General features: G+C 54.2%; 1 protein-coding gene across 3 annotated transcripts in view; it reads right to left on the reverse strand.

Moving 5' to 3' along the window:
* Window positions 1-239: 239 nt before the first annotated feature.
* AGAP1 (ArfGAP with GTPase domain, ankyrin repeat and PH domain 1) overlaps window positions 240-26,704 on the reverse strand; it is a 617,334-nt gene continuing 590,869 nt past the window's right edge. For all 3 annotated transcript variants that reach the window (XM_058299852.2, XM_058299856.2, XM_058299853.2), the window contains 2 exons: window positions 9,860-10,115; window positions 240-7,759 (listed from right to left, as the gene is read on the reverse strand). In XM_058299852.2, the coding sequence (XP_058155835.1) occupies window positions 7,568-7,759; window positions 9,860-10,115 (448 nt within the window). In that variant the 3' untranslated portion in view covers window positions 240-7,567. The remainder of the gene's footprint in view (window positions 7,760-9,859; window positions 10,116-26,704) is intronic.

A 26,704-nucleotide genomic window follows, 5' to 3' on the forward strand; every position in this document is an offset into this window, starting at 1 on the left:
GCCACGGCTGGCCGAGCTGAACCTTGGCTTCTATCCTTGGACGTGGGTCAAAGAGATGCTCCTTGACTCTCCCCCATTCCGTGAGGGAAGCACTCATGGCCCAGCTCCCGCAGGCCAGGGCCGAGATGCAGCGCCGAGCAGTCCCAGCCCCTGCACTCTGATTTACCTTCCCTGGGAAGAGAGGCCCAATTAGTCCTGACAAATGACCAACACCAAAAAAACTCAGGCAGTGGCAGAGACAGACTTTCATTTCTTTATTAGAAAGAGGCCTCTACTCTATAGCCACCTCTCTCCATTACTTTACACAGTTTTTCTTTTTTTTTTTTTTCCCTCTTAGAATACTGTACAGCTGACACACAAAAAAAATCCCAGGGCAGGAAAATACAAACTGGCATATTTAATAATCAAAACAAGGTCATAGGAAGTAACAAGCAAAGTGAAATGTCGGTCAGTGGTTTTAATTACAGTACAAACAATATAAATAAAGCATCATTGAGTCATTGTGAAACATAAACTTGCTGAATGAGGTAATATAAAAACAACCCAAAAAAAGCCATCTGTGAATAAAGCCCGCGCTTCTCCTTCCATCATCTATACATTGCTATTTACAGAAACAGGGGGAAAAAAAGTGCTAAAAAAACGCGGCCTGTGGCCTGAGCTTCCCTGCTGCCACCTAGAAATGCGACCCAGTGGTCACCTTTGACCTGCTCTGGCTGCCCCTTCAAGAAGCACACGCTTGTGTCAAGATGTGAACTCACTTCGAAGCTGGCAGAGCGGACAAGTCAGTGACAGGAGGATGGGGGGGTTCTCGGGGCGAGAGCGCAGCTCCCCAAAGCCGTGGGCTGTCCCTGCGGCCGGCAGGGTCGCCTCTCCCGACCCCGCCTTCCGGTCCTGCACCCAAGCTCAGCAACTGTTGCCAAAAGGACACCGACGGTCCGTTGCCTTCCGGGGGCTCTGAAATACACAGAGCACCCACCCCCGCACTCGGGGGCTCGGGGGCTGCCACCTCCAGAACTGGATACATTCGAGACACGGATGTATCTCGGGCACCCCGAGGTTCTTCATGGGTTTGAGAAGGAATTCTCTCTAAAATCCAGGGGCAGCTACGGCCACGGAGCGGCCTCTGACCGTGCCCCGGCCCCTCCGCCACGGCCCTGCCCCGGTGCTCGCTCAGGCCTGCTGCGGCCCCCACGGTCCTGCTGGGAGCCTGGGCGGGTGGCTGGGGAGAGCATTCTGTGCTCAGGAGAGCAGAGCAGAGCGCCAGGCAGGACCCTTGGCCGTTGCATCTCAGGAGGGACACGTGCTCGGGTGACCCAGCTGCGGGTCAGGCCAGGCAGTGGGGGATGAGCTGCCCGCCAGCATGGCTGGGGCCCGGCAGGAGTGGGGTGAATCTAGATTTCTGTCTACAGGCACCACTCGAGCTGCAGGAGGACCTCAAGCGGACTTCATCAGCCCAGGACAGGCCCTGGACATTGTACGTGAGCAACTGCATAAAATGTGGCTGGTGTGACATTTTTTGTTTAAAATAAGAGTTCTTAAACCAGCCCAGGCATTAGCTTTCTGGGTGGGGCCAGACACCATCCAGTACCAGGAGGTGGGGGTGCATACTCGTGTGTTAAGGGAGGGGTCTCCATTCTGAAGATTCCCCGATGGTCTCACGTCTTGGTTGGTTCCTTCCTTTCACCCGATCTCAAGACAAAACATGCAGAATCCCCACTGATTCCAGATCCTCCTGAAGGGACTCCGACGGGCAGGCCTCTCTCACGGCCCTCGGGGGGCTGGGGGAGTGGGGTTCCCGGGTGCTAGGCCAAAATAACACACAAGCCCTGTGCTGCCTCCCTGGCGCTGGCGGACGCCCCTTGCCTTGGACACGCGGAGTGGCCGCCTGCCGCGCTTGGGGCTCTGGGAGTGGACCCGGCTCACGCCTGGACACGTGGGGCCTGCAGAGCGCCAGCTCTCTCCTGCCCGCTCCTGACCCACTGTCCCGCTCCAGGCAGCGAAGACCCATCCACGGGGGGGGGCGAGGGCCTGAGAGGAGAGCGTTTGTACCAAGCAGGTGCAAAACCCCCAAACCACATGCTGGCACTGTACAGCAGTCAGCTCCTCACTTGGGAAGCATGGTAAGGAAATGTCTCCGAAGTTAAGTTGGTTGTAGCCCTGCTTTTTGGAGGTGTTTACTACCCTGATGAAACTTAAAATACTCCAAAGCTTGTCTTTTTAAAAATCACAGATGAAAAGACTTGGTGGTTTTACAGAATCCCTTTCCGGAATCATCTACTGATGACGTGTGCTCTAATTTCAACTCTGACATACGATGCAAACCCAAACTGAAACAAGGTCAGTCTATGCTTCAAAAGCAGCAGACATTTTAAGTTGTATATATGCTTCTAAAGTAAAAATTTAAAAAACATAATAAAAACAAACAGTAAAAAAAAGGTGGGAGACATCCAAATTGAAGAGGGAGTCCATTAAAGAACTTTTTTTCTTTTTTAAAGGACAGCATTTCTTCTCTATGGGGAGGAACATTTGTTTTTAGAAACGCTAACATGTCTATGCTGTGAAGTGTTATCATTTGCTCGCTCACTCTGAGCAACGCTGCTTCTAATACAGATGCCACAGCTTCTTGGGTCCCAGGGATGACTTCCTTGGCAGTGATGGAGACGAGAGTCTGCGGGCGGCTTCCTATTAATCCATCCACCCTAAGTTTCTAACCTAATTCCCCTTCTGTAGACCTCGAAGGGATTCGACAGTTTGGCTGAAAGGCGACATATCTGAGTGCTGGATGACAAAGGAGCCTTTACTGTAGGGTACACAGGGGAGCAGGGGCACAGCCCACGCTGGGCAGGGCCGGGCAGGGCGCCTTCCGGGGAACAGCGGCACACCTGGCTACCTCGGCCTTGCTGACGGGCATGGGCCTGCCAGCTAACGAGTCACTGGCCGCAAGGGCTGTCTCAAGGAAGCCAACGAGGAAGTAAAACGCGGAACACAGGTCAGGAGTGGTGGGCAGTGAAAAATCAAGCTTGATGCCCAGGCCCTTTTAGCTTTCAGGTCAAGCTGAGGGTGCAAGTCCCTCCAAGGTGTGCCCTAAGCTAGAGGAGGCCGTGAGGAGTAAACCACGTCTCCTTGGAAAAAAGCCCCGCGTCTGCAGCCAGTTCCGACAGGAATTTCTCCCTAACTGCCTTGTGATGGGCTCGCTTGAAGGACCTAAATCTAAGCGAGGGAAGGTCTAGAGACGGCTCGGTGGCCTCGTGGGCGCATGAGAATGGACCGAGAACCGGTCAGGCAGCCCACCAAGAGGTCCCGGGGCTGCTGTCCAAAGAGCTCAGCCTTTGGAGAAGTCCTGAGACCGGATGGTTACTTACTATCCCGGGGAGCTACATTTTGCAAGGCTGTGTGTTAAAACATGGATTTCCCCCTCTGGTTTCCCACACGGCCCCAGGGCAACTCCCACCCTGACCGACTCCTGCGTGGCCTGGAAGGTGTTCTCGTTGAGGAAGATGAATGCGGGAAGCTCTGGGGAAAGGCGAGGCCTGGAGGCCTGGGCAGGGAAGAGCCCCAGAGAGGAGGACACGCCCTGCCCAGTCCTGCCAGCTGGGGCGGGGGGTGAGGTGGGACCCAAAGCCATAGCCCTGCCTGCCCAGGGGAACCCACAGAAATGGGAAGAGGAGGCCCCCGAGTACGAACCAGCAGGTGAGACTGGACTGCGTCACGGGAAGGAAGCTGGTGGGAGCCCAGAGGATGAGGCGGGGAGGGGAGGAGGAGGAGGAGGACAGAAGAGGGAGAAGAGGCGGAGGGGAGATGGCCTTGGGCCTAAGCACCACCCATAACCGACAGCGGCGTGACACTCAAGCCCTCCCTCTGTCTGTCTCCCTCAAGTAAAAGGAAACTCAGGCTGGAAGATGGAGGAGAAGCCTCGTTGAGGGGCCTGGCGGGATGGGGGTGGCAGCCTGGGTTCACCGGCGAGAGGAGCTCTCTGGGTGCTCTCAGGGCCTCCCCCGCTCCTGGGCCCCCAGGTCAGGGGCATTGAGGGCGTCACTGGCTCAGGAGATACCAGGCCTGCGGAGGTGTTGCCCGTGCTCCAGGCACTGGCCTGGGGCCTGGGGACAGCGGGCGGGGCCCACATGTGCCCCGTGGGGCCTGCTTGGGTCCCAGCAGCACTTCCCTTCTTACAGGAAACCCCAGCTCCCGAGCATCCCTTCCCGGCCAGCCAGGAGGCCGGCAGGGCCCACCTGGTTGGACCCTCCCTCGGTCCCTGCCCCTGGTTCTGTAGGCCCACCTGTCTCAGGGATGAGGAAACGGAGTCTGAGAGGCCAGAGGCTTGTCCAGGACTCGAACCCGGGCTGCCTTTCCCCTGAGCGCGTCTCCCCGAGTTAATCTGGCAACACCTCCGACGCAGACATGGGGGATCGGCCCTGAATGTGTGCAGCCGTCACCAACGGGGGACGTCGGAGGCTAGGCTGGGAGGCAGGGGCGGGATCCCAAAAGACTGTGAGACTGGGAAGAGGGAACCTGGTGCTGGAGAGCCGGCCGCTGGGACGGGCTGGCTCTGAGTTGGGAGTGCGTCGGGGGGCACCCGTCCTCTTCCGGCTGAGAACCACCCTGCCGCCTTCACCTGCCTCTGTGTACATCCGTGTCGGGAGCTCTGGCTGAGGGCCATGGCACCGCACCTGCTGGTGGGACCCGAGATTCAGGGAACGTCACTCACGCGTCCCCGACATGCCCGCTGTCTGGACGGCAGGGAGCTTTCAAGGGGAAATTTTAATTTTGAACAGGAAAGGCTGGGTGAGTTCTGTAGTTGTCATATCAGAGAACTTATGTGGAATCAAGGGTGAAAACCCTACCCTGTCCCAAAGTGGCCCCAGTCCTTGCCTCTCCCAGTCTCGGCTACAGTCAGGTCTCAAAAAACTGGGATTAGAGTGTTGTCAGCGAAGAAAGAAATGTCTATTTTGACACCAAAACATATGAGATTAGCCACCAGCCACCTTTATTTTTCCTTTCCTCTCTGTTGCCAAAACTTGGGGCTCAAGACGGCAAGCTGCCTCTTGGGGCAGATCAAGATGGTGCAAAATGGCGGGGTGGGGGAGTGGGCAGTGTTTCCTAAGGGACAGTTTGTGACGGCCCCATGTTGGACGGAAAGAAGGGAGAAAAACCAAGGTAGCATTCAGGCTGTAGAAGGTTAAGTGAAAAAAGAAGTCATCTGGGAAAATAGTATATTATAAACACATATAGTATGTACACACTCACATACATCCCAAAGAAGCCTTACAAGGACTTGCCGCTTCTTTCCAAGAGAAGGCTTCAGTCCGATAAAGCATTCCTATAGTGGCCATTAACTATAATGAAATAATTTAGGAATTTCATTTATACTACATCCCCGTTCACTACATAAAGTCTACACGAAAGGCTTTGTGGAGACAATGTATATAGCTGCATCCAAACAGTAACGCGTTCTTTAAAAATAGGCAATGACTTTTTTCTTCCTATTCACATTTAAAATAACGACAGTGATGGAACACAGGATTAAGAAACCAATGGAGGGACTACGGAAGTGCTGCCGAGGTTTGCAGGCACGTGGCCTCTGCACCTATTATTCTTAGATATCGGTGATACCGAGTTTAGTTACGATTAGAAATTTCCGTGAAACACGTATCCACCTATAAATTCTGTGTAAACCTTAATTTTCGCCCCACCTATTTTCATTTATTTTAAAAAGTGAAAGGAGGGGAAACTCTTACAAAAGATAAGGTTGGGTCACAGGAGCAGGGCCAACTCCAGTGGCCAGGGGCCAGCGGGTGCGGGGGTCCTGTGCTACATCAGCTCAGAGTTGACTTTCAGAAGGACCATCCTTCTTCCCGCGGTACTGCAAAAGGCCCTGGGCAGAGCTGCCCCCTTCGCTTGGTGACAACCGAAGATGTCACGCTCTGGCTTACGAGGCCTGACTGTCACGATGACGTTGGCCAAAGCCTGAAGCCGCCAAACCAAGTGGCGTATGAGGATGGAGGGCTTGCCGCCAAGTAAAAAGTCTGAAGGGTTCTTACGAGCCGGGCTGTGTCACAGAACAGCTGGCGGCTGCTCAGGACCCGTCTTGGCAGAGCACCTGGTCTAGGGTTAGGAAAATCATCCCCCGTCTTGTGGCCCCTTCATCCTGGTGAGCAAAAGTGGACGGGACCTCAATCATGCTTTCAATAATGAGAAATCACATGCCTGCTTTGCCGTGTTGGGTTTTTTTTCCCCCCCCTTTCTCGATTTTAATAAGCAAATTGTACCACCATCTTATTCTGATATGCTCCTTCTTAAAAGCTGTACATCACATTAATGGAAGTGTTTACTGCTGGGAATATTTTCCATGTACAATGATCTGTAACCTTCTTATCTCAACTAGTTGCACATTATTAGTTCACATCCAGTTCAATTTATAAATTAACAGAGGTGCCATTTGTCTGTACAAAAATCAATGCATATTTATGAACTTCTTTTATTCAAATAGATTTTCACACATCTTATCCAAAGACACAATACAGAGACCTGCGGAACTTGGACGACGCAGCCCAGGCGTGGCTGAGACCCAACACATTCGCCTTGGCCAAAGGGCATAAAATCTCTCTTCTGCTGGGGAAAAATATAGCCTTTTCTCTGTTCATTTAGTTCGTTAAATGCACCCAACGCGTTTGCAGGAGCCGGATTCGTTATTTCCTTTTTGAAATCCAGAGTTACTCTTATTTATTTTTTCCATTTTGTTTTTACACCAAGGAGACCACAGTCAAATAATACTCAGCAACGGATTTTCTCTCTTTGGACTGAAAAATTAAACAGATACTAAATTATGACAGTGAATTTAGAAAGGAGGGCTCCGAGGGCTCGAAAGAACATGTCTGGGATAATATGATGCTTCTAAGAATATTGCAATCACATCCCGGCAATCACCGGAGCGTGCCGCGTAACTACCTCCTCGGCTAATATGCTTTCTTCCCGGTGATGACTAATCATGTTCTATTAAACAGCGGTAATGCTGGAAGAACTCAACTATACAAGTGTAATGAAGCCAGTATTCTCCCTGGACAGATTAGCTACAACTGATTTGACACATACCATCATAGGGGCTTCAAACCTGACAAACTCTGTGCTTGCTTCTGATTTATGCCGTCAAGCTCCTCGGAGAAGAGATGAAATCCAAGTGTTCCGTTTGGTAGAGGTGAAATGTACGGATGTGCTTAACTGCCAGTCAAGGAAAGTTACCCCTTCTCCTGCTCCTTGCCCTCCCTCCCCCTCTTCCCGTCACCCGGGCGGTGCACTGTCTGCAGCCCGCCGGGACCAGGGTCCACCGTCGTGTGCTATCGTCCAGGAGCCGAGGCCGGGCCACTCCTCCCGCCGGCCACTTGGGAAATCTTGCGCCAAGGGATCGACCCTGTGGCCTCCTGGCCTCCTCTCTGCCCCCCTGGGGACTGTCCAGGTTTTGTGATTTCACAGGGGCTGGGGTGGGAGGGGGAGGTGACCCCCAGGCGGAGCAGGGGGCACGGCGGGACTCACGTGCTGTGACTTCCAGGGGGCGTGGCGCCCGCGGCGGGCGTCACATGATGGTGGGCATCCTCCCGCTGCTGGCGCTCTTCCTGGACAGGTTGGGGGTGGCCATGAGCACGAAGCGCTCGTCGGGGCAGCCGTACTGCAGCAGCACGTCCACGCACTCCTGGCTGGGGGCCTGCCGGGCGTAGGCCAGAGCCGTGTTCCCATGGGCGTCTCGGGCCATGACGTCCACGCCGTACTGCGGAGGTAACGGAGGCCACGTTACGTGGGGGGGGGACATGGCTGTGGGGGAAGGTGAACCCCTGCACATGCGTGTGTCCACATGTGGACCCCTCAGGATGGGCCACGGGACCCGGGGCGTAGGTAGCTCTAGCCGGCGCAGGTGGCACCCAGCCCTGCCTGGCGGGGATATGCTTTCCACAACCAACCGCTTCTCCTTTGGGCAATATAAATGGACCAAAGATAGGGAAGCGGACTTGGCCCAATGGATAGGGCGTCTGCCTAACACAGAGGAGGTCTGCGGTTCACACCCTGGGCCTCCTTGACCCGTGTGGAGCTGGCCCGTGCGCAGTGCTGATGCGCCCAAGGAGTGCCACACCACGCAGGGGTGTCCCCCGCGTAGGGGAGCCCCACGCGCAAGGAGTGCGCCCCGTAGGGAGAGCTGCCCAGAGCGAAAAAAAGTGCAGCCTGCCCAGAAGTGATTCCCAGTGCCACTGATAAGGATAGAAGTGGTCACAGGAGAACACGCAGCGAATGGACACAGAGAGCAGACAACTGAGGGTAGGGGAGGGGAGAGAGATAAATTAAAAAAAAAAAAATCTTGAAAATAAATAAATAGATAGGTAGATGACAGATAAATGGACCAAAGATTAAAAAATTCGGTTTTACTCTTCCTCTGTTAACTTTCTGATTGTAAACCAAAAACGAATCCCTTTTTTGATTCCCGCAGCAATTCATTCTCACTGAGGGAATACACAGGAATTCAATAGGAGCACAGAAAGGGGGAAAAATTCCCTATCGCCTTGCTATTCCCAGATAACCTTTGTTAATATTTCAGTATTGACGTGTACACATGCAGAATGGAGATAGACTAACACAAATTTTTATCTTGCTCCTTTTCCCTGAACACCATCCTGTGATAATTTTCTCACACCACTACAGAGGATTTCCAAAACATGACACATGACAGCCACGTGATATTCCACTGTCCGAACAGAACCCAGCTGCTCCGTCCTTGATGGCTGGACATTTGATTTGTTTCAGGGCTGCCACTGTCCAGGCAGCACTGGGGTGGACGTGCTCACATCAGGCTCCAGGACGCCGGACTGTTAGGGCGCGCGCTAGACGTGGAATAACTAGGGGAAAGTGACAATTGTTGTCAAGCATCCTGCTTGCATGCAAGGGGGTGGGCTAACTTCCCCGTGCAGCAGCGCACGGGCGGGTGGGCGGCTCACGCCCTCGTGGGCATGGAGCATTAGCAGGGAAGGAAACCCTGGCCGACCTGAGCGGGAAAGATGGCATGGCCTTGCTATTTAATTTGCATTCAATCACACGAATGACTAGTGAGTGAAAGCAGAGCTGAACATTTTTGTGTGGTTTTGCTACGGTTCTTGTGCGTCTGTTCTCGTTCTCTCATTCCACCCCTCCAAATGTCATTGAAAACAGAGGGCCGCTGGCCTCGTTCCTCAGCTGCGTGGGTCTGAGCCTGCCCTGGGGGTGAGGACAGCAGGGCACCCTGAAGCTGGCATGGCCCTGGGTAGTGTCCCCATTACTGGTGCACACACCTTCCTGCCCCACCAGAGGACCCTCTCAGCCCCAGCTGGTCCCTCTGACTCACTCAAGCTTCACAATAAATGTGAATTTTTAAAAAATCCTCTTCCCCAGTAGAAGCTCATCAGAATAGCAGAGAACCAGCTCTTGGGCAAACTCCTCCCACATCCAATCTCGAAGTTGAGGGTCCAGGACTTTTTTGTTATGTGAAAAAAAGCCCCAAGGAAAAGCTTATTCAGTTTATAAGACAATGGGCATTTTTTGTAAAACAAAAGAGGGGGACACCACCAACCACGCTGGACCTGAAGGGGAGACCGACAGATGGCACCTTCCGGAACTCTACACCACCAGCTCCGTGGAGGGCTGCTTGCCCGGTCCGGGGGCCCAGCCTGCATGCTCCCTGCTCCCCTTTATCCGCCCTCCCGCGGCGCCCACATCTGAAGCCCTCGCGTGGGTGGGCCCTGGAGGCAGGGCCTTCAGGCCTCAACCCCCGTTTGCAGACCGGTGACCGCGGCCTCCCACCCGGGGGACGGCAGCGCACGCCGGACCCGCCGCGCCGGGCACCTACCCAGATGAGGAGCTGCAGCAGGACCACACTGCCCTTGCGGCTGGCCAGGTGCAGGGCCGTGCGCCCGTCGCCCTCGCCGCACGTCTCGTTCACCTCGTCCCGCGAGCCGTGCGCCAGCAGCAGGATGACCGTCCGCAGGTCCTCGTCGGCCGTGGCTCGCAGCAGGTGCTGGCCCAGCGACAGCTCCGTGCATGGCAGCGGGGCCAGGAAGAGCTTCTGCTCGTACTTGGCCCGGATCCACCGCTCCTTCTCGTCCCTGCAAGAGGCACAGATGGGGGTGGTCACCCGTGGGGGAGCAAACAACAGGTCAGGAAGCCAGCGCCTTCCTGGGGAGGAAGAGCCCCCAGGGCAAAGGCTGGTCTGTGGTTCTCTGGGGATGCTGAGAAATGCAGATGACCAGGCCCCACCCAGACCCCTCTGCCAGGACCTCAGCAGTGTTTTCACCAGCGCTGCCGGGAGTGCCGGGGCCAGTGAAGGGGGTCTCGGCCTCCCACGTGCCCTCCATCTGTGGGTTTTCAGTGTAGAAGGTGTACCTGCGAGGGGCCCCTGCCGGGACCAGCACCAGGCATGTGCTCCCCGGGCTGCGGTGTCGGGTTGCCAGCGCCCGCAGGTGAAGGGGAGCAGGTGGAGGGACCCCCTGCATCTGCCAGGGGGAGGGGCACAGGTGAACTGCCCAGGGGCTCTGCACGCTTCCAGGTGAGGAAAATGTCGCCAGGGCCCCACGTGTGAAAGTGACGCTCCGGTGGGGAGGTTTAGGAGAGGGATGCGCTCAGCCCAATTATCGCGAGGGTCGCTGCCACCTCCCCGGGTACCTGGGGAAGGCTGAAGTGGAGGCGGGAAAACGGCGAGACCTGCTGAAACGACAGGTTCCTGCGGGGCCGGGGAGCAGGGCCCAGGCTAGGAGATGCAGCAGGTGGCCCGAGGCCAGAGCTGGGCAGGGGTGGGGGAGAGGAAGGGGCGGGATGGCGAGGGCTGGGGCCCAGGGCGTGTGAAAGGAGGGCTGAGGTGGAGCATCCCAGTTGGGGGCGTGTGATGAGGGATCTAAAGGGAACACTGACACTCCACAGGGCAGCTGGGTGGCAGGGGAGGGCTGTGGAAAAAAGAGGAGGGGGCGGATGGGAGGGAGCCACACGGGCCCTGGGGGCTGATTCTGGCCCAGAGCCGAGGACAGCGGGTCGCCCTCCCCCCGGCCACCCTCTGTGGCTCCTCAAGGTGGACTTGGGTTCTGGTTCCTCAAAGGAGACAAGAGACAGCTAAACCAACTCAGCCATCCTCAAGACTCTGTGGCAGGGCGGCAGACTTGGCCCAGTGGTTAGGGTGTCCGTCTACCAGATGGGAGGTTCACGGTTCAAACCCCAGGTCTCCTTGACCCGTGTGCAGCTGGCCCATGTGCAGTGCTGATGCGTGCAAGGAGTGCCGTGCCACGCAGGAGTGTCCCCCGCGTAAGGAGTGTGCCCCATAAGGAGAGCAGCCCAGTGCGAAACAAAGTGCAGCCTGCCCAGGAATGGTGCCGCACACACAGAGACCTGACACAACAAGATGACGCAACAAAAAGAAACACAGATTCCCGTGCTGCTGACAACAACAGAAGCGGACAAAGAAGACGCAGCAAATAGACACAGAGAACAGACAACTGGGGTGGGGGGGGGGAAGGGGAGAAGGAAAAAAAAAAGACTCTGTGGCATTACCAGGGGAAAGGAGGCCACTGAAAAGAACCAAGGGACCTTTCCAAAGAACTCGTGACGCCAGCGGGCTGGGGGGCCAGCCCAGGGCCACGCACCATTAAGCCTGGCCAGTGCTTCTCCAGGAGGGTGATGAAAGGAGAAAGGAAGGCCTGGAAAAGGTGACTGCAAGGACGCCCCCAGCTTGGAAACACACCCATCCACATCCGCCCTCTCCTAAAATCCAAACTTTTCTCCAGGGGAATAATCAGGGTGCATAGCTACAAACTACCCAGCAAAACCACTCCGGAAAACTCATTACCCACGGCATTTTCCCTTCCGAAGCAGAGCCAAAAGGCCTTGTTTACACCTTTCCCCCTTGTTTACACTGCTCCCGTAATCTAGTGTCGGGTTAGCCCTAATCTCTTTTTAAATAGTTAGGCAAACAAATTCTTCCAGGAGTAAATCTGGATTAGTTTTGCACCGCTTCCTGGTACATGCGCGTGACCCCAGTGTGACCCCGACTCTTTTCATTCTGAGATTTCCAGGACAAACGCTGGGCTACAGCTGAGAATGGACCTGGCACCCACGAATGCCACAGGGAGGCGGCCCTTCCCACCTCAGCCAAAACACACACAAAAGCGCCAAGGCGGGGGAAATACCAGCTAAGGCAAAAAAAAAAAGGTGTTGATGTTATTTAAAAATAAAATGTATCCGAGGAAAAATTTGTTGATGCCTTGCATAAATTATTCACAAAAGCGAAAGAGCAAACCTTGAATTAAATGAAAAGGGACAGTGGTTTTTAAGTTCCAATTTGCTAGCTCTCATTTTTGGTAGGCATTAAAATCAGAACTCTTTTATGCTGTTCCGGTTGATTTTAATAGTCATTGCCAAATCATCCAGGGAGAAGCCAGGATTTAACAAGAGCCACTACCATCCTAATGGCTGTTATTAAACTTTCTTTTTAATATTCAAAAACCCCAGCCAAAGAAAGAGCGGGACTTCCTGGCTTCTACATCCTCTTGTGTCAGGAGCCCACACGGAGCCGCTGGGGTGACAGCCGGCCTCGAATCCGGCCACCGAGAAAACACCCGCTACTGAAGATGATGTATATAAAGCAAGGACGGGGCCTGGGAGAGGATCCCCGGGGGGGGGGGGGGTGTCCCGAGGTGCAGGCTCCCACCTGGCCCTAGGAGTTGCCGCAGGGCACCGGCTGCTTCTGACGTCTTCAACGCTTCCATCGGTGGCCACTGCGAAGGGACACTGCAGGAAACAAAGCCCAGCGCAAGCTTTCCCCGCAGACTTCTTGTTGGTGTCTTTTTGTCCCTGGCCCCCGTGGCCACGTGGCCTCTCTCTGTCCAGGAGGCAGAGCCGTTTAAGTTGATTACCTAATGGAGCCAGGGCTCATCACCAAAACTTCTGGTGCTCTTTAAAAAAACAGGAGCTTTTGAGGCCAGTCCTTCAGGACTGCAAAATGTCAGTGCTGTTCTCAGATAGCAGGTGGGGGCAGGCACCTTGGGACGTCGCTGAGTGTTGGAGTCTGTGCTGGGCGCAATTCTCTTTACCACCGGGAATCCAACCGGTATGAAAGTAGGACTCGGACAAGGGCACTGGGGTTTCCGGGTGCTAATTCAGCGAGCCCCGTTTGTGCCTGTGCGCTTGTGACAGCAATCATCTTCTGGGGGCCTCGCCAGTTCAGTCGAGGTCGGGGGAAAGCCTGGCTCTAGGTGCTTTTGCAGTGGCAGGGGGAGGGAAGGGCACCCCTTATCAAGGCGGGGCCGTGGCTCTGGCATTAGAGGGATCTGGAGCCTCAACTGGAAAATAGCACAAGGGCATCCACGGGGGGTGGAGCTGTAGGATTTGAGATGGTGCATTAGAGGCTGCTCTGGCTACAGCCATCACCAGACATGGAGACTGAGGTCAGTGACGTCTCTGATAGTTCAATGTTATTGTCAAGAACCCAAAGCTCATCGGTGGGGGTGGTGGAGGGACAAGGAGGTGCCACTAGCACAGGGTGTTGGGTGTTCCAGGTTTCTCGAGCCCAGCAGTCTGGAGACCTGAGTGTCGTGGGGCTCGAGGTGATCGGAATGGGGAGGCGGGTGGCTCTTGGCCGGGGCCCTTACAAACCCAGGGGCACCTGGGGGCCATCCCTCGAAGGTGCAGAGGTGCCCGGGACACGGTGGGGAGGGGTGCTTGGCTGGTTTGCGTGAGCCCTGTGGCCCCATCTGTCCAGGCCATGCCCACGGCCGAGATATCTCAAGGCTTTTAGGACAATCGTGTCCCTACAGCGTCCTCATCTGGCACCTGGGCAAACAGTTAAACTGGGAAAGACAGACATTCTGACAATGATTTCCTTTCTAGGAAGGTTTCCTGTCTGAAACGCCTCACCTTACGAAATCGTGATGCTAAAGCGCAAATGCCCTGATTGTTCATCTGATGTTCCAATTTTCCTTCTGGGACCCCCGGCCTGTCTCGGTCGAGCCTCTCATCTCCCCCCAGGAAGGCCAGTTCAAGAGCAGAGTTGCGGGCAGTCATCACTCCACCTCATTCTGCTCCCCTGGGGGACCCCTGCTCACATCCCCTGTTAGCTAATGAGCTAAAAAATGAATTATGAGAGCGGCCGGCCGTCAGCACGGAGGAGGAGGCCCCGCTCCTCATTTCAGCCTGTGCTGACGTACCTTTAAATAAATCAACCACACGAGCCAGAGGAAATGAGAGTGCCGGCAGCTGATGAGAAAAGAGGCACCGAGCCAGGCCCTAAAAATACAAGGGAAAGATACAACCGCATCAGGAAATATTTTCTTCTCTTCCTACCCGAACTGAGCCCCTTTGGGAGACGGCCCCCCACCTCCCTCTGAGGGCCTTGCAGGAATCGGCCTTGGGTGAGCTCTGTGGGGCGGCCAGGTACTGAGCAGAGGATTTGGGGGGCTAGGGGGCAAGTGGGGTCCAGGCTGCAGAAGCCGGGATTTTAGCAGGATCTTCTGGGGTTTGCGGGGCTTGGAGATGGACGCTCGGGCCTTGCAACCTGATGGACAAAGCTTTGGCACCCCTGACCTTGAGGGCTGGTGACATGGTCTGGGCTCCAGGAGCTCACCCCAAAGGCGAGTCCCTCTGCCATGTCTTACCCAAAACCACAGATTTAGTGCCTGCCAAAGCAGAATCAAGCGTCGACACCCGTAAATATCACTGCGTGCTCGAGCCGGTGGCTGACGAGCCGCCATCTCCAAGTAATGGGAGCATTTACTTGCTGTGACCCGGGAGGACGGCAGCAGTGAAAGTAACTGGTTTTATTGATAATTCCTGGTAATACCCCAGCTCCTAAAAGGATCTTGGAGAGCGTTACACGTGCCTGTAAACGCACCACGCGGCAGACGTGGCCGAGACGTGCGCACAAGAGCACTCATGGCCGTGTTTTGAGACATCCAGAGAAGGACATGGGTTGATTTTATCCCGAATTTCAAAACGGGCGGCTGGGCTGTGGCAACCCTGCACCCATTCTGGCAGGGACAGGACCTGGCGTGGAGGAAGTCCACTCGGGAGGGGAGCTCCTCAGGCGGGCCCCTGGCCGCGGTCGAGGCAGGCCTGGGACAAGCCGCGGCCTCCCTGGAAGGTGACGGATGCTAAGCCCCTCCAGCCTCCCCAGCGTGCTGCTGGTGCACAGTGAGCCCCCTGGATTTATAGCCTGGGGGTGGGGGAGCCGGCACGGGCGCCGCGCCTCACTCCCATCCCATCCTGCCAGCGGCAGCCTGATGGTGCCCAGGGCACAGGAACAAAAGCCAGGAGGGCACAGACGGCAGGCGTGGCTGAGCTGGCGCATGGTGGGCTCAAGGTCAGGGTCCAGGCGAGCTGATAGGGAGGGTGGGCGGGGGGATGGCAGGGAGGAGCACTGGTGTCTGCAAGGTCAGGGTGGGGAGATGAGCTAGTGCCTTCTGTGCAAGGACCCTACGTGCCAGGGCACTCCTGCTCTGTCATGGGGTTCAGTCCTGGAGTGGGGTCACTGATGCACCGGACAAGATCGGGGATGAAGAGGGCGTGAGCAGCTGAGGCAAGGTCAGCCACGTGACGAGAGAGACAGCAACTGTCAAGGACTGACTCGTGCATCTTCCAAAGCCAAGCTCAAATCATCATCCACGTTCCCGTGGCTATGACCCCACCTGTCAGCAGGACTCTTGGAAGACGTTACTCTTAGCTAAGGTGTGGCTAGACTGAGCCAGGCTGGGCCTTAACTCATGTAACTGGAGTCCTTATAAAGACAGGAATCTTGGACGCAGTCAGAGGAGCCAGATGTGGAGGCGGAAGTCTGAGAAAGGTACGGGAGACCGAGGACGTGGCCGTGGGTGTGGGTTTTAAGCTCGGGTCCCCCAGTGAAGCATGTTCTTCAACTTGATCCATTCCTGTGGCGTGAGCCACTGTAAGTAGCTACTTCAATTAAGGTGGGGTCAGCCTCAATCAGGAAGAGCCTTCATCCTATTACTGAAGTCCTCTATAAACAGAATGACTACAGAGAGAGAGAGAGCAAGCCACAGGAGGTAAGAACCAGGAAAAGAAGGGAGAGGCCAGGTGAGGCTGCCATGTGACCACCAGTGACAGAGGAGCCCAGGACTACAGAGTGCCCACAGCAGCCCCAGAAGGCCAGTCTTCAGGAAGGAAGCATCACCTTGATGATGGCTGGATTTTGGACTTCTCCTGGCCTCAAAACTGTGTGCTAATAAATCCCCATTGCGTAAGTCCATTACTGCATGGTTTACTTTGGCAGCCAGGGAAACAAAAACACCACATGATAAGGATGGCCAATGCCAGGCCATTACCGACCCTGGAAGAAAGCACAGCCTTGCTGACATTGGACTTTTAGTCAACAACGCGAGTCAATAAATGCCTGTTGTTTCAGCCAACCCAGTGTGCGGTCTTTGCCACTGCAACCCTGGTCAGCTGAGACAACAACCAATTGTGATGGTTTAGATGCACTCCAAGGAAGGACTGGTGGCCAATGGGAGGCGTTTCCAACACTCTGAGCTGTCCGGTATGGGGACTGGCCTCTTCCTTTCCCAGCAGGGGTAAGTGCCCCAGAAGGGGTACCCCGGATGCACTTATTAGGGGACGTTTGCTGCTTTATAATGAACCATAAGCCTTTCTGCCTCATTTCCCTGCCTGTATTTACACGAGCCCAGTGGTGGGTTTACATCATTCCACCATGGACCTGTGTTTATAGAAAAAGATACCCTATTAAAATAGCCTGGCTTTGGGAAGTAGTTGTGGCTCAAGCAATTGGGCTTCCGCCTACCACACAGGTGGTCCAGTGCCTCCTGGAGAAGGTAAGCTGGCGCGGTGAGCCGACGTAATAAGGTGACGCAACAAAGGAGACAAAGAGGAAGGAAAGTGAGAGACAGAACAAACCAGGGAGCTGAGGTGACTCAGGGGACTGAGTGCCTCTCTCCCACATGGGAGGTCCCAGGTTTGGTTCCTGGTGCCACCTGAAGAGAAGATGAGCAGACACAGAGAGCACACAGCGAATGGACATGGAGAGCAGACAGTGAGTGGAGACAGGAAAGGGGGGATAAATAGATAAAATAAATCTAAAAAAAAAAAAGAAGCCTGGCTTTGCAACAAAGAACAGGAAACAGCTCAATGGTAGTCAAAGCTAACTGCCGTTTGACACTTGTTCTGTGCCAGCTGTTGGCACATGGCATGATTATCTGGTTAAACTCTGACATCACCTGATGAGATAGGTCCCACTGCCACCCCCATTTTAGGGGGTGAGTCAAAGAGAGGCAAAGAAAGCAGCCCCAGGGCACCCACTGTCCCAGCAGAGCACCTGAGCCCAGGACCAGCCCTGAGCACGTCCTCTGGGCCCAGCTGTCTCTCCAAAGAAAGAGCACCAACCCCATCCGCACAGCACCTCCCAGGCCAGGGGGCCCCAGACGGGTCGGGTGGCGCCCCCACGCCCAGCCTCACTCTCTGGCCGTTCCAACACTGGACTCTCCTCTCTGGTGAAGGATGGGGGGACGAGCTGCTTAGGAAGAGGAGCTAGAGTTGCACTGCCCAATGCGGCAGGCGGGAGCCGCATGTGCCGTTTGAATTTAAATGAATCAAGATACAATATGGCACAAAATCCAGTTCTTCTAGACAGGTTTCATGCATTCCTAGTGCCTAACAGCCCCTCATGGCTACTGTACCGGGCAGTGCAGAGGAAAAAGTGAATAAAGGTCATCCGCCGTTTCCCCCTTCCTCCAATTCTTCCTCCTTACCAAAAGTATTTGGGTATTAAAATGAGTACAGAGGGAAGAGAAATGAAATGACGAATGTGGGCGGAAAACTATGTGGGAAGAACAACATTGTGGAAACCAGTCCCCAAGACAGCTGCTGCCGTATGAGGGGCCCGAGGCAGCCAGGCCCCCCTTCCGAGTAGCCCAGGCGCCAGGGAACCCATGCTCTGTGGTCAGTGTCGGTGGAAATGACTGTCACTCCAGCAATGGCAAATCCTTTCCGTCAGTGGCAAACAGTGTAGACCAAGTCTCAAGGAGCCTGCAGTGTGCACGGCTGGTGAGGCTAGAAAACGGTGCAGCTGCGATGGAAAACAGGTGGCGGATCCTCAAAAAGCTAAACAGCTACCATGCGACCCGGCAGTTCCACTCCTGGGTATATACCCCAAAGAACTGAAAATAGGGGCTCAGATATACCGGGAGGTGGAAACAACCCAGGTGTCCAGTGGCAGATAACCGGATAAACGACGTGTGGTCCACCACACCCGGAAGTGTCCAGCCATCCAAAGGAAGGAGGCGCTGATGGTTGCTACAACGTGGATGAACTTTGAAAAACTATGCCGAGCAGACAAAGAAGGACAAACATTGCGTGACTCCACAATATCTAGAATAAGCAAATTCATTAGACGGAAAGGAGATTCAAAATGACCAGGGGCTGGGGAGAAGGGGATGGGGGATGATTGTTTCATGGGTACAAAGTGTCTGTTTTGAGTGATGGAAAAGTTTTAATCGTGGAAGGTGATGATGGCAGCACATTTGAAATTAATTTGTGCCACTGTACGTTTTGAAAACTTGTTAAAATGGCAAGTTTCATAAAAATAAACAAAGGACCCTTCAGGAGACTTGGGGAGTGGGGACGAGTCCCACCGGACACGACCCCGTCCTCGGGAGAGGCCACCTGGGCTGCAGGCTCTCGGTGCACGAGGAGGCCACGGGTCCCTCCCCAGCGGCCGTCAGCCTTGCTTTGGGCCTGGCAGGGAAGGCTCGGGCAGCTGCCAAAGGGGAAGGAGGTTAATGAGTTCGAGTCCCAGAAAAGAAAAGTTTTCCAGAAATCACCACAAAGCGCCTAACTGGCTCAAAGCCCTGTTTCTAAGGGGGGCTGGGAGGCCGCAGCCAGGAGACCGGGCGCCGAGGCGTGTGGCGAGCTGTCCCGCTCAGTCCTGGGGGCCCAGGCTTTGGGACCCCGTGCCATCTCGGGGGGTACTGGGAACGGGGCCTCGGTAGCTCTGCTCCCAGCCTGTGAAAAAGCGGCGCTTTCACTTAATGCTCTTACCAAGCACTTTTACCGCGGCTGGCTACGTGTCAAGGCTAAAACATTCCTCTTTATTGGAACCCTTCCCCCCAGAATGCTGAAAGACCAAGAAGGAGCTTTGTGTGTATGTGTGTGTGTGTGTGCACGCGCCTGTCACTTGTCACACTGCTTCCTTTGGAAACATCTTTTTTTAACAGGGTGGGAGAGGATTTTTCAACACCGATTTTTAAAGGGGATTCGGTCGCTAAGAATATCGGAGCAGAGGTACATTTTGGGGTGAGGGGGAGAAACTGGAAGAGGCCCACATGGGTTTTGCAACAGTGACAGAAGAGAGGAGAGGAAGGACAGAGGAAGAAAAGAAAGGGCTAGCAGCAAGGAATTTCCAAAGTGTCCTCCTGCCTCCAGCCAAACAGGAACTGGGAGGGAGGGAGGCACGGACCAGGGGGCTGGAACAATATGGTGAGAAAACAGAGGGCTTCCTCTCGGCGGGAGGAGCCGGGGCTCCTGCGAGCGGAGCGCCCGGCAGCCCGCTGCCCCCACGCATGCCTTCTCCCCCAGCGGCGTTGCTAAGGGGTCGGGCGGCAGGCTGCGGGCACGGCGGCCCCCCAGCCCCGGAGCCCAGCCCGCCAACAAAGCCCCGGGGCTGCTCATTCCTTAATTGCAGAAAGCTTTTCAGAAACCGGCCACTGTAAATCCCGCGCGCCAAGCCGGGCGGCCCCCGGCTGGCCAGGATTTATGCGCGGGGGGCAAAGACAAAATAAATATCCAGCCTGACCTCGGATCGATAGGATGAGTGTTTTTGCCAACTTGCAGGGTGTTTTATGAGCTCGGAGGAACAGAACGGGATCATTATTAATTAAATAAAGTCAACCGTATTAGGCTTATTACGCTTGTAAGTCACAGGTAAGCGTGCTGGGCTGCAGGTGCGGGCGGAGCTGTGGGCCCAGGACCGAGCCGGGCAGGGCGCCTTGACTGCTGGGGGCAAACAGGCTCGGCCCTGGCTTCCGGAAGGCATGGGGCTCGGCCCCGTGAGCCGCACCTTCTTTGTCTGGCCTGGCACCTGTGTGCCAAGCTCGGGTTTGTCTCGCCCTCTATATTAGCGCTACGGTCGGCTGCGACCGGAGGCCCTCATGGCTGTCGCTGTGACCTGGCCACCCCTCCCAACACCTGCCTGCTCAGAGCTTGACCGGGTTGAGCAGGAAAGATTCCCCGATACGAGCCCTAACGGAAGCGCAACCGTGCCCAGGCGCAGTTAGAGGGGTGGGCTGCCAGGGTTCTCTGTGAGGTTTGGGAACCTCAAAGTGGGCTCTAAGGGGACATTGGAACAAGGCCACCCGCTAGCACTGGGTTCACGGAGAACATCTCGGATGCGACAGCCCAGGGGCGACTGTTTTGGGGCAGGTACTCGCTCGTTGGGGCCGCCTGCTAGCCATGGGGTCCTCAACAAGGCTCCTGCCCTGTCCGGGGCCTCAGTTTCCCCCACTGACCCTGGTGTCTGAGGACGATTGGCTTGGGAGAGAACTGCTGGATGACAGCGTAGAAGGTAAACCACCCGCAGGGCGCTGGGAGAGCCCCCACCTTCCATTCCGTGGGCCTACTCCAATGAACACCACCACTGAGCTCTGCACTTCGGCAGATAACTTTACAGAATGCATCCCTCCTCAGGGCAGCAAAGCACCAGGTGTGGTGACACTGGGTACAAACCCCAGCACGTTCTCGACGGCCGCTTGCCCCTCTCCTGGGAGCCGAGGCTTCAGGCACCTGGGCCCAGAAAGCCAAGGCCAGACCCTGTTGTGCCCCCGGCCTCTCCCTGCAGGACCTGCGGACACCACCCCGCTGCCTCCCACTCCTGGCTGCCCCAAGGGACCCATGCTGCTCTGCAGGCTCCGCTCTCTGGAAATCAGTCCCAGGGGGAAAGAATTCGCTTGTGTTTATTCTTCTGTGCCTGGGAATCACAGCCCAGGCCCCGAGCCCATGCTTCCCAAATCTGAGCCACCTGCTTGGGATCCTGCCAGGTTGGCAAGGGAGGGGGTGCCAGTACCCACAGAGTGCAGGGGCCGGCAGGTCCAACTGCCCCCCACCCCCTACCCAGCCCCGGTGACACAAGGGCCAGTCACGCCTTGTTCCGTGCTCGGCAGGGTCGGCCGGGAATGGGCCCCCAACTGGCCCTGGTGGGCTGAAGGAGGGCACCCCTCCCCGCTCAGGCTTGGACAAGACTACAGAGCCCCCAAGAGCCCCAATAGGCTTGCAGCTGCTGCTTGGTACGAAGGGCCCCTGTCCCGAGGGTGTCTGTGTGAATCCTGAAAGCCAAGGCCCTTTCTCAGCTACGGCCACGTTCATCTCAAGCACGGACTCTGACGTGTGAAAACAAGCCAAGCAGGCACACAGATGCCCAGCACCCAGACGGCTGCCCATCAGAAGGTCCAAGGGCAGGGAGAACCCACAAGGGTTTCCCACAGTCCACGGGGCAGGGGGGCCGCTTGGAGCTTACTGAGCCTCCAAGCTCTTCGACTTTCCTGCGCCTGCCACCCCTGCCCGATCTTTCACTTTCATCTGGCTGCAATGTTAAAATTGAAGTGTAGTAATCAAGACCGGCGGTATATGCTGTTTTAATCCTAAAGGCAGCTAAGCGGGCATTTTATATTCTCTACGCAGACCAACCAGCACTGGACCCAGGCAAATCAAAATGCCCTGGCTTAGGTGTGGCCCCTGCCGACTGTACTTTCCTGCTGGCCTGTGAGCTTAGAAAATAAGTCCCCCGCTCTGTTTCCCAGGATGACGGCACAGCTTCTGCCATCTAGACAGACAGGACAGGACAGAACGCATCCAGGGAAGCTGATTCAAACGCTGTGGAGAGGACACGCTCTGGGGAGTTTGGTTCGAAGAAAAAGTCAGAGCAGCATGAAAATGGTGAGGTTCACACAGAGTTAGATGCTCTACCCCCGGCCCCAAAACAGGGCCTCCTAAAATTCCTGCGCGCTCATCTTTGCAACCTGCCATGTATTTTCCACCTGGCGCGTATGTTGTGATTTCAGAAAGGGCCTGGCAGTGGCCTGATCCTGCAGTCCTCCCTCTCAAGAATCAGAGAAGGGACAACACACGAGGGGGAGCTGACGATGACATCTGTGGGGGCGTAAGGGGCAGGCGTGTCAAGTGCCGGTGAAGGAAACAGAACTCGTCCCCAAAGGGAGTCTCCCGGAAGAGGCAGCAGGAGGCAGGGACACAGCTCAGCTACTTCTAGCTGGATGTGGGCAGAAGGCATCGGAGGGAAGGGGGATTTGGGGCCGGAGGCTGGACTGCACTGGGAAGCTGGACCCCTGCTGGCAGCAAACTCGCCCTGCCCTGCGTGTCTCCTCTGGAAAGGTTTCCCGGGGAGCTCTTCAGGACCTGCACCTGCTCTGGCTCCTGGGTGAGGTGCAGAGCTCACGCTTATGCACAGCTCTTGTCCCAGCCCTTTTCACAGTCTCCCTGCCTCACCCAGCTTGCTGCTGCAGGTTTCGATTCCCGCAGCCCAGGGTTCGAATTTTCCTGACATCAGCAGTGTGGCCATGGGCTTCTGGACCCCGATGCCCTTATCTGTAAAATGGGGAAAAGGCACCCTCATCTCAGGATAGGACAAGGATTCAAGGGGGACAGCGTGTGGGTCAGTCCTCTACAAATGCACAGGGCAGGCAGGGGATGGGCGCCGGAGAGGGCGCGGGGTGCTGGGAGGGGGCTGCGGGGACTGACCAGGAGCCCGGGCTGAGGGTGGGCGAGAAGGGGAGGCCTGCACGGGCCATGGGGGAAGCAGCGCGACGACCAGCACGGCTGACCACCCCCAGGGGGCCATGTGGCAGGCTGGGTGGCAGGGCTCTGACGGACAGGACCAAGCTCTTGGGCGCAGGAGTGACTGGTGACCTTCGTGTGAAGTGTTCTCTCTTCTTCTGGAAGGCGGTGGGGTGGGCACAGAGAGGGAGAGGCACTAGTTTGTGCAAGGAAGACCTGTCCATGACCAAGCCTGAGTGTTCCCACCCTTGTTGGGAAGAAAAGGCGGGAAGGGAGGGCCCGGGGCTGTGTCTTCAGGGACCCTGGGACCAGGGGGTGGGGCCAGTGACAAGGAGTAACAGAGCTGGGGGCTGGGCAGAGTGGGAGCCCAGAGGCCAGGGAGACACGGAGGGCAGGGAGGGGGCTTCAAGGGGAGGGACCGAAAGCGACTTAGAGAAGTCCGTTTAAGAAAATAACTTTCAGAAAAATGCGATACTATTGGAAAGAGGGAGACAGAGCATCTAAATTGTCCCAGAAGCTGCTGAGATATTTTAATTTTTACTATCTCCAATTTTTTTAACCAACTGTGGAAAAAAAAAAAAAAAGGACAAAACATACAGAAAATTAACATACAGTAAGTCACCATCTTGACTTATGGGCTCTGGACCCCATACCATCCCTTTCCCACATAGCACGCATCTTACCTAGTCGGAGTTCTTGCACAGAGAGCTTTATTATTCTGCTCAAAGCTAGTTTTATGAATTATGTTGGTGAATTAATCTGCAAGTAAGTTGGGCTTGTGTGTGTCCGCACAGTAATCACAGCTAAGCTACACTGGCCACACACACAGGCTGTTTCTGTACTTCGATGTTAGGAAAAGCGCGAACCACTGTTTTAAAGCGTGTCCCGATAAATCGGCGCCACGTGAGTGTGAGCAGGAGCTGGGCGAGTGAGGTGGTCCGGGGCTCTGTGTGACGCGGTGTGAAACGCCGAGGCACCTGGCGGCCTAGCCAGCAGCCCTGGTGGGGGAGGCCCCAGCACTGTGAATTAAGTGCGCCCTAAAGGTGGCTGATGCGATCTGCTTTGGAACACATCGCATCATAAACAGATAAGGAAGAGAAATGGCCCTTTTCCTCCACTCAGATGACTGTAAAATGGATTTGTGTCCTCCCTGTACATGCACCAGGGCTCTTTGAATACCAGGGAGAGGAAAACCCAAGGTCTACTCAGAAGCCAAAAAGCGAGGGAGAGTGGACAAGTTGGCTGCACAACTATGGTAATTACAATTATGGATGTAATTACCGCCACTGAGCTGTATACCTGAAAGTGGTTAAAATGGGAAATTTTAGGTTGTATATCTGTTCCCAGAATAGAAACAAAAAAACATAAAGCTGTAAACACAAACAGTGACCCTAATATAAACTATGGGCTGTAGTGAATAGTATAATTTTAATAATAGTGTTTCATCAATTATGACAAAAGTATCACACTAAGGCAAAGTGTTAATAGGGAATCCGTGTGTATGTATGCGCTACAGGAACTGGGGACTTTTTACAGGATTTTTCTGTAAACCTACAATAATTAAAAAAAAAAAAAGGTCGGGAGAAAAGCAGGTGTGCTTGCCAAAGACCGAGAGTACAGCCTGGTGGCTCTTTGAGGACTTTTGGTTAGGTGGTCATTAACCACGTCAGAGAGCGAGCTGCAGGCTGCAAAGTGGCAGCACATTTGGAGATGACAGAGAACTCTCAGTAGGTTTTCTGTAAAGACCGCTGAGTGGCTCTAAGAATTCCAGTTCTTGGTGATTGACATGAGACTACAGATTCTGAGCAACAGTTTTCTTGATGTCATTTTCCTTGTAATTTGAGGGGGGAGGAGGGCTTTAGAGTCACATGGCCCCTCATGGCCAAACGAACAAAGGAAACAATAAGGACAACAAAACAGATTTTAAAATGGGAAGTGCATTCTAGAGTATACACAAATGGAAAACACAGTTAAACTGAATTTGCCTTTTAGCTTGTTTCAAAAATAAGAAAATGTAAAGGTGCTGAAAGATGCTGCCAACAGCATTAGCTTTCTGGGCCCTCCAGACCTTGCCTTCAGCTTGACCGACATGTCCTTTACAGTGGCGATGGCCTGCAAGCAATGGCTCGTACTGGCCAAGATGCATTCCATTCCAGTGAACTAGCTACTGAAATTTTGTTAAAGACTAGATAATACGTGAGCCTTTTAGAGAGAACAACAAATGAGCAACGACTGACTTTCCCTCCTCAACTTAGCTCAAATGTTCAAAATATTCAACCAAAATCTACATGTGCACTAGGTATTTTTTTTTCTAAGTTTAGTTGTGGAGCTGACTGCAAGAATGATTCCTCATGAGTATGTAAGTGAATTCTCTAGAGTCTGGGAAAGAATGCTATTTAATAAGCTACAGCTAAATCCCTTAATTAAAACCACCAAACCTCTAACTACCAGGATCAGGAGGTAGAAACGGGTGAGATGGTTGATGCTTCACAATTGTTAAAGAGTTTAACTGCCCAATGTCATTGGTGTTGATAACACAAAAATTAAGGCTCTATCTGCTGAGCATTTTTCTTGAGAGAAGATCCTAGGATGGTGGCACAGAAAGCAGCTCAGGGATCCGCAGGCCCCAGGCCCAGCTCCACAGGCATGTGAAGCTGCACATTCACAGGGGGCGCCAAGCTTGGTTTAAGGTTCTGCTGCCGCCATCTTGAAATTCTTGATAACTACTGGATGAGGGCGAGGGCCCATGTTTCCATTTTATACTGGGCCCCGCAAATTCTGTAGCCAGTCCCGGCTAATCCAGCAGCTTGCAAGAATCTGCTCTCATGGTCTGTGTTGTGAGGTTTGTGTAAAGTTAAATTTCTGAATCTGTACAATAGTTCTTTTTCTGATATGTCCTGCCTAATTCCTGAATGTGTCAATGGCCTTTCCTTTACTAAATGACGGTGAAAGGAAATGAGTCAACTAATGTCCTTAACTTGGCAAGGTTAAGAACCAGCTACCCTACATCTACCTCCCACAAGTATTTAAAAGTGGGAGGCAGGGTCCTGTCTGAGGGGGAGCAGCTGGCTGCAGCAGGAGCTGATCAGGTCTAGTTTCTACCCGCAAGCTCACATTCCTTCCCCTCTACCCTTAAGTATTAGGACGGTTTAGGAAGGTCTGTTGTGACCACTGGTTAAGGGATTTGTAGAATCCTTTTCGTCAGCATGCACTACTTTTGATGAGACAAAAAATCCAGACTCTGAGTGCTCTCCACTGTCCCTTTACACAGTCTCTGAAGCTGGGTGTCTGCTCTGGTGCCCACACGGCTTCACCCAAGGAACTGAATGTGTGTCCACAGTCAGTTGTCCCAAAATGTTCCAAACATATTGTCTTGAGCTGCCATTTTCTTTCAATCCAGGATTCAATCAATCATGATGCTTTGCATTTGGTTGTCTGGTCTTGTTAATCCCCTTTTACCTATAATTCATACCTTCCACCCACCCCTCTGTTGGGTCTTCCATTACTTTGATATTTTTGAAGAGTCCAAGCAACTTTCTATTGCAGAATGTCCCCTAGCTTGGTTTCGTTTGATTCAATTCAGATCAGATATATACATGTATTTTTGTTCTCCATAAATGTTAATCTCAAAGGCTCAGCTTGGTTGTATTTAAAAAAATTTTTTTTTTAATTAGAGAAGTTGTGGGTTTACAGAAAAACCATGAATAAAGTACAGGTCAAATACTTTTATTCCACATTGTGAAACACAGGCTGTCCCCATTACTGAAGCTGAGTCTGAGTGCATGGTTAAAGTGGGGGCTGCCAGGTCTGTTCCTTTATAATTAACAAGGGATCTGTAGGGTGATACCTGAGATTGCATATATCCTCTCTCATAAGAATTATAGCATTTGTTGACAATCCCTGACTG

This window comes from Dasypus novemcinctus, chromosome 7 (assembly GCF_030445035.2).
Source record: "Dasypus novemcinctus isolate mDasNov1 chromosome 7, mDasNov1.1.hap2, whole genome shotgun sequence".
Lineage (NCBI taxonomy): Eukaryota > Metazoa > Chordata > Mammalia > Cingulata > Dasypodidae > Dasypus > Dasypus novemcinctus.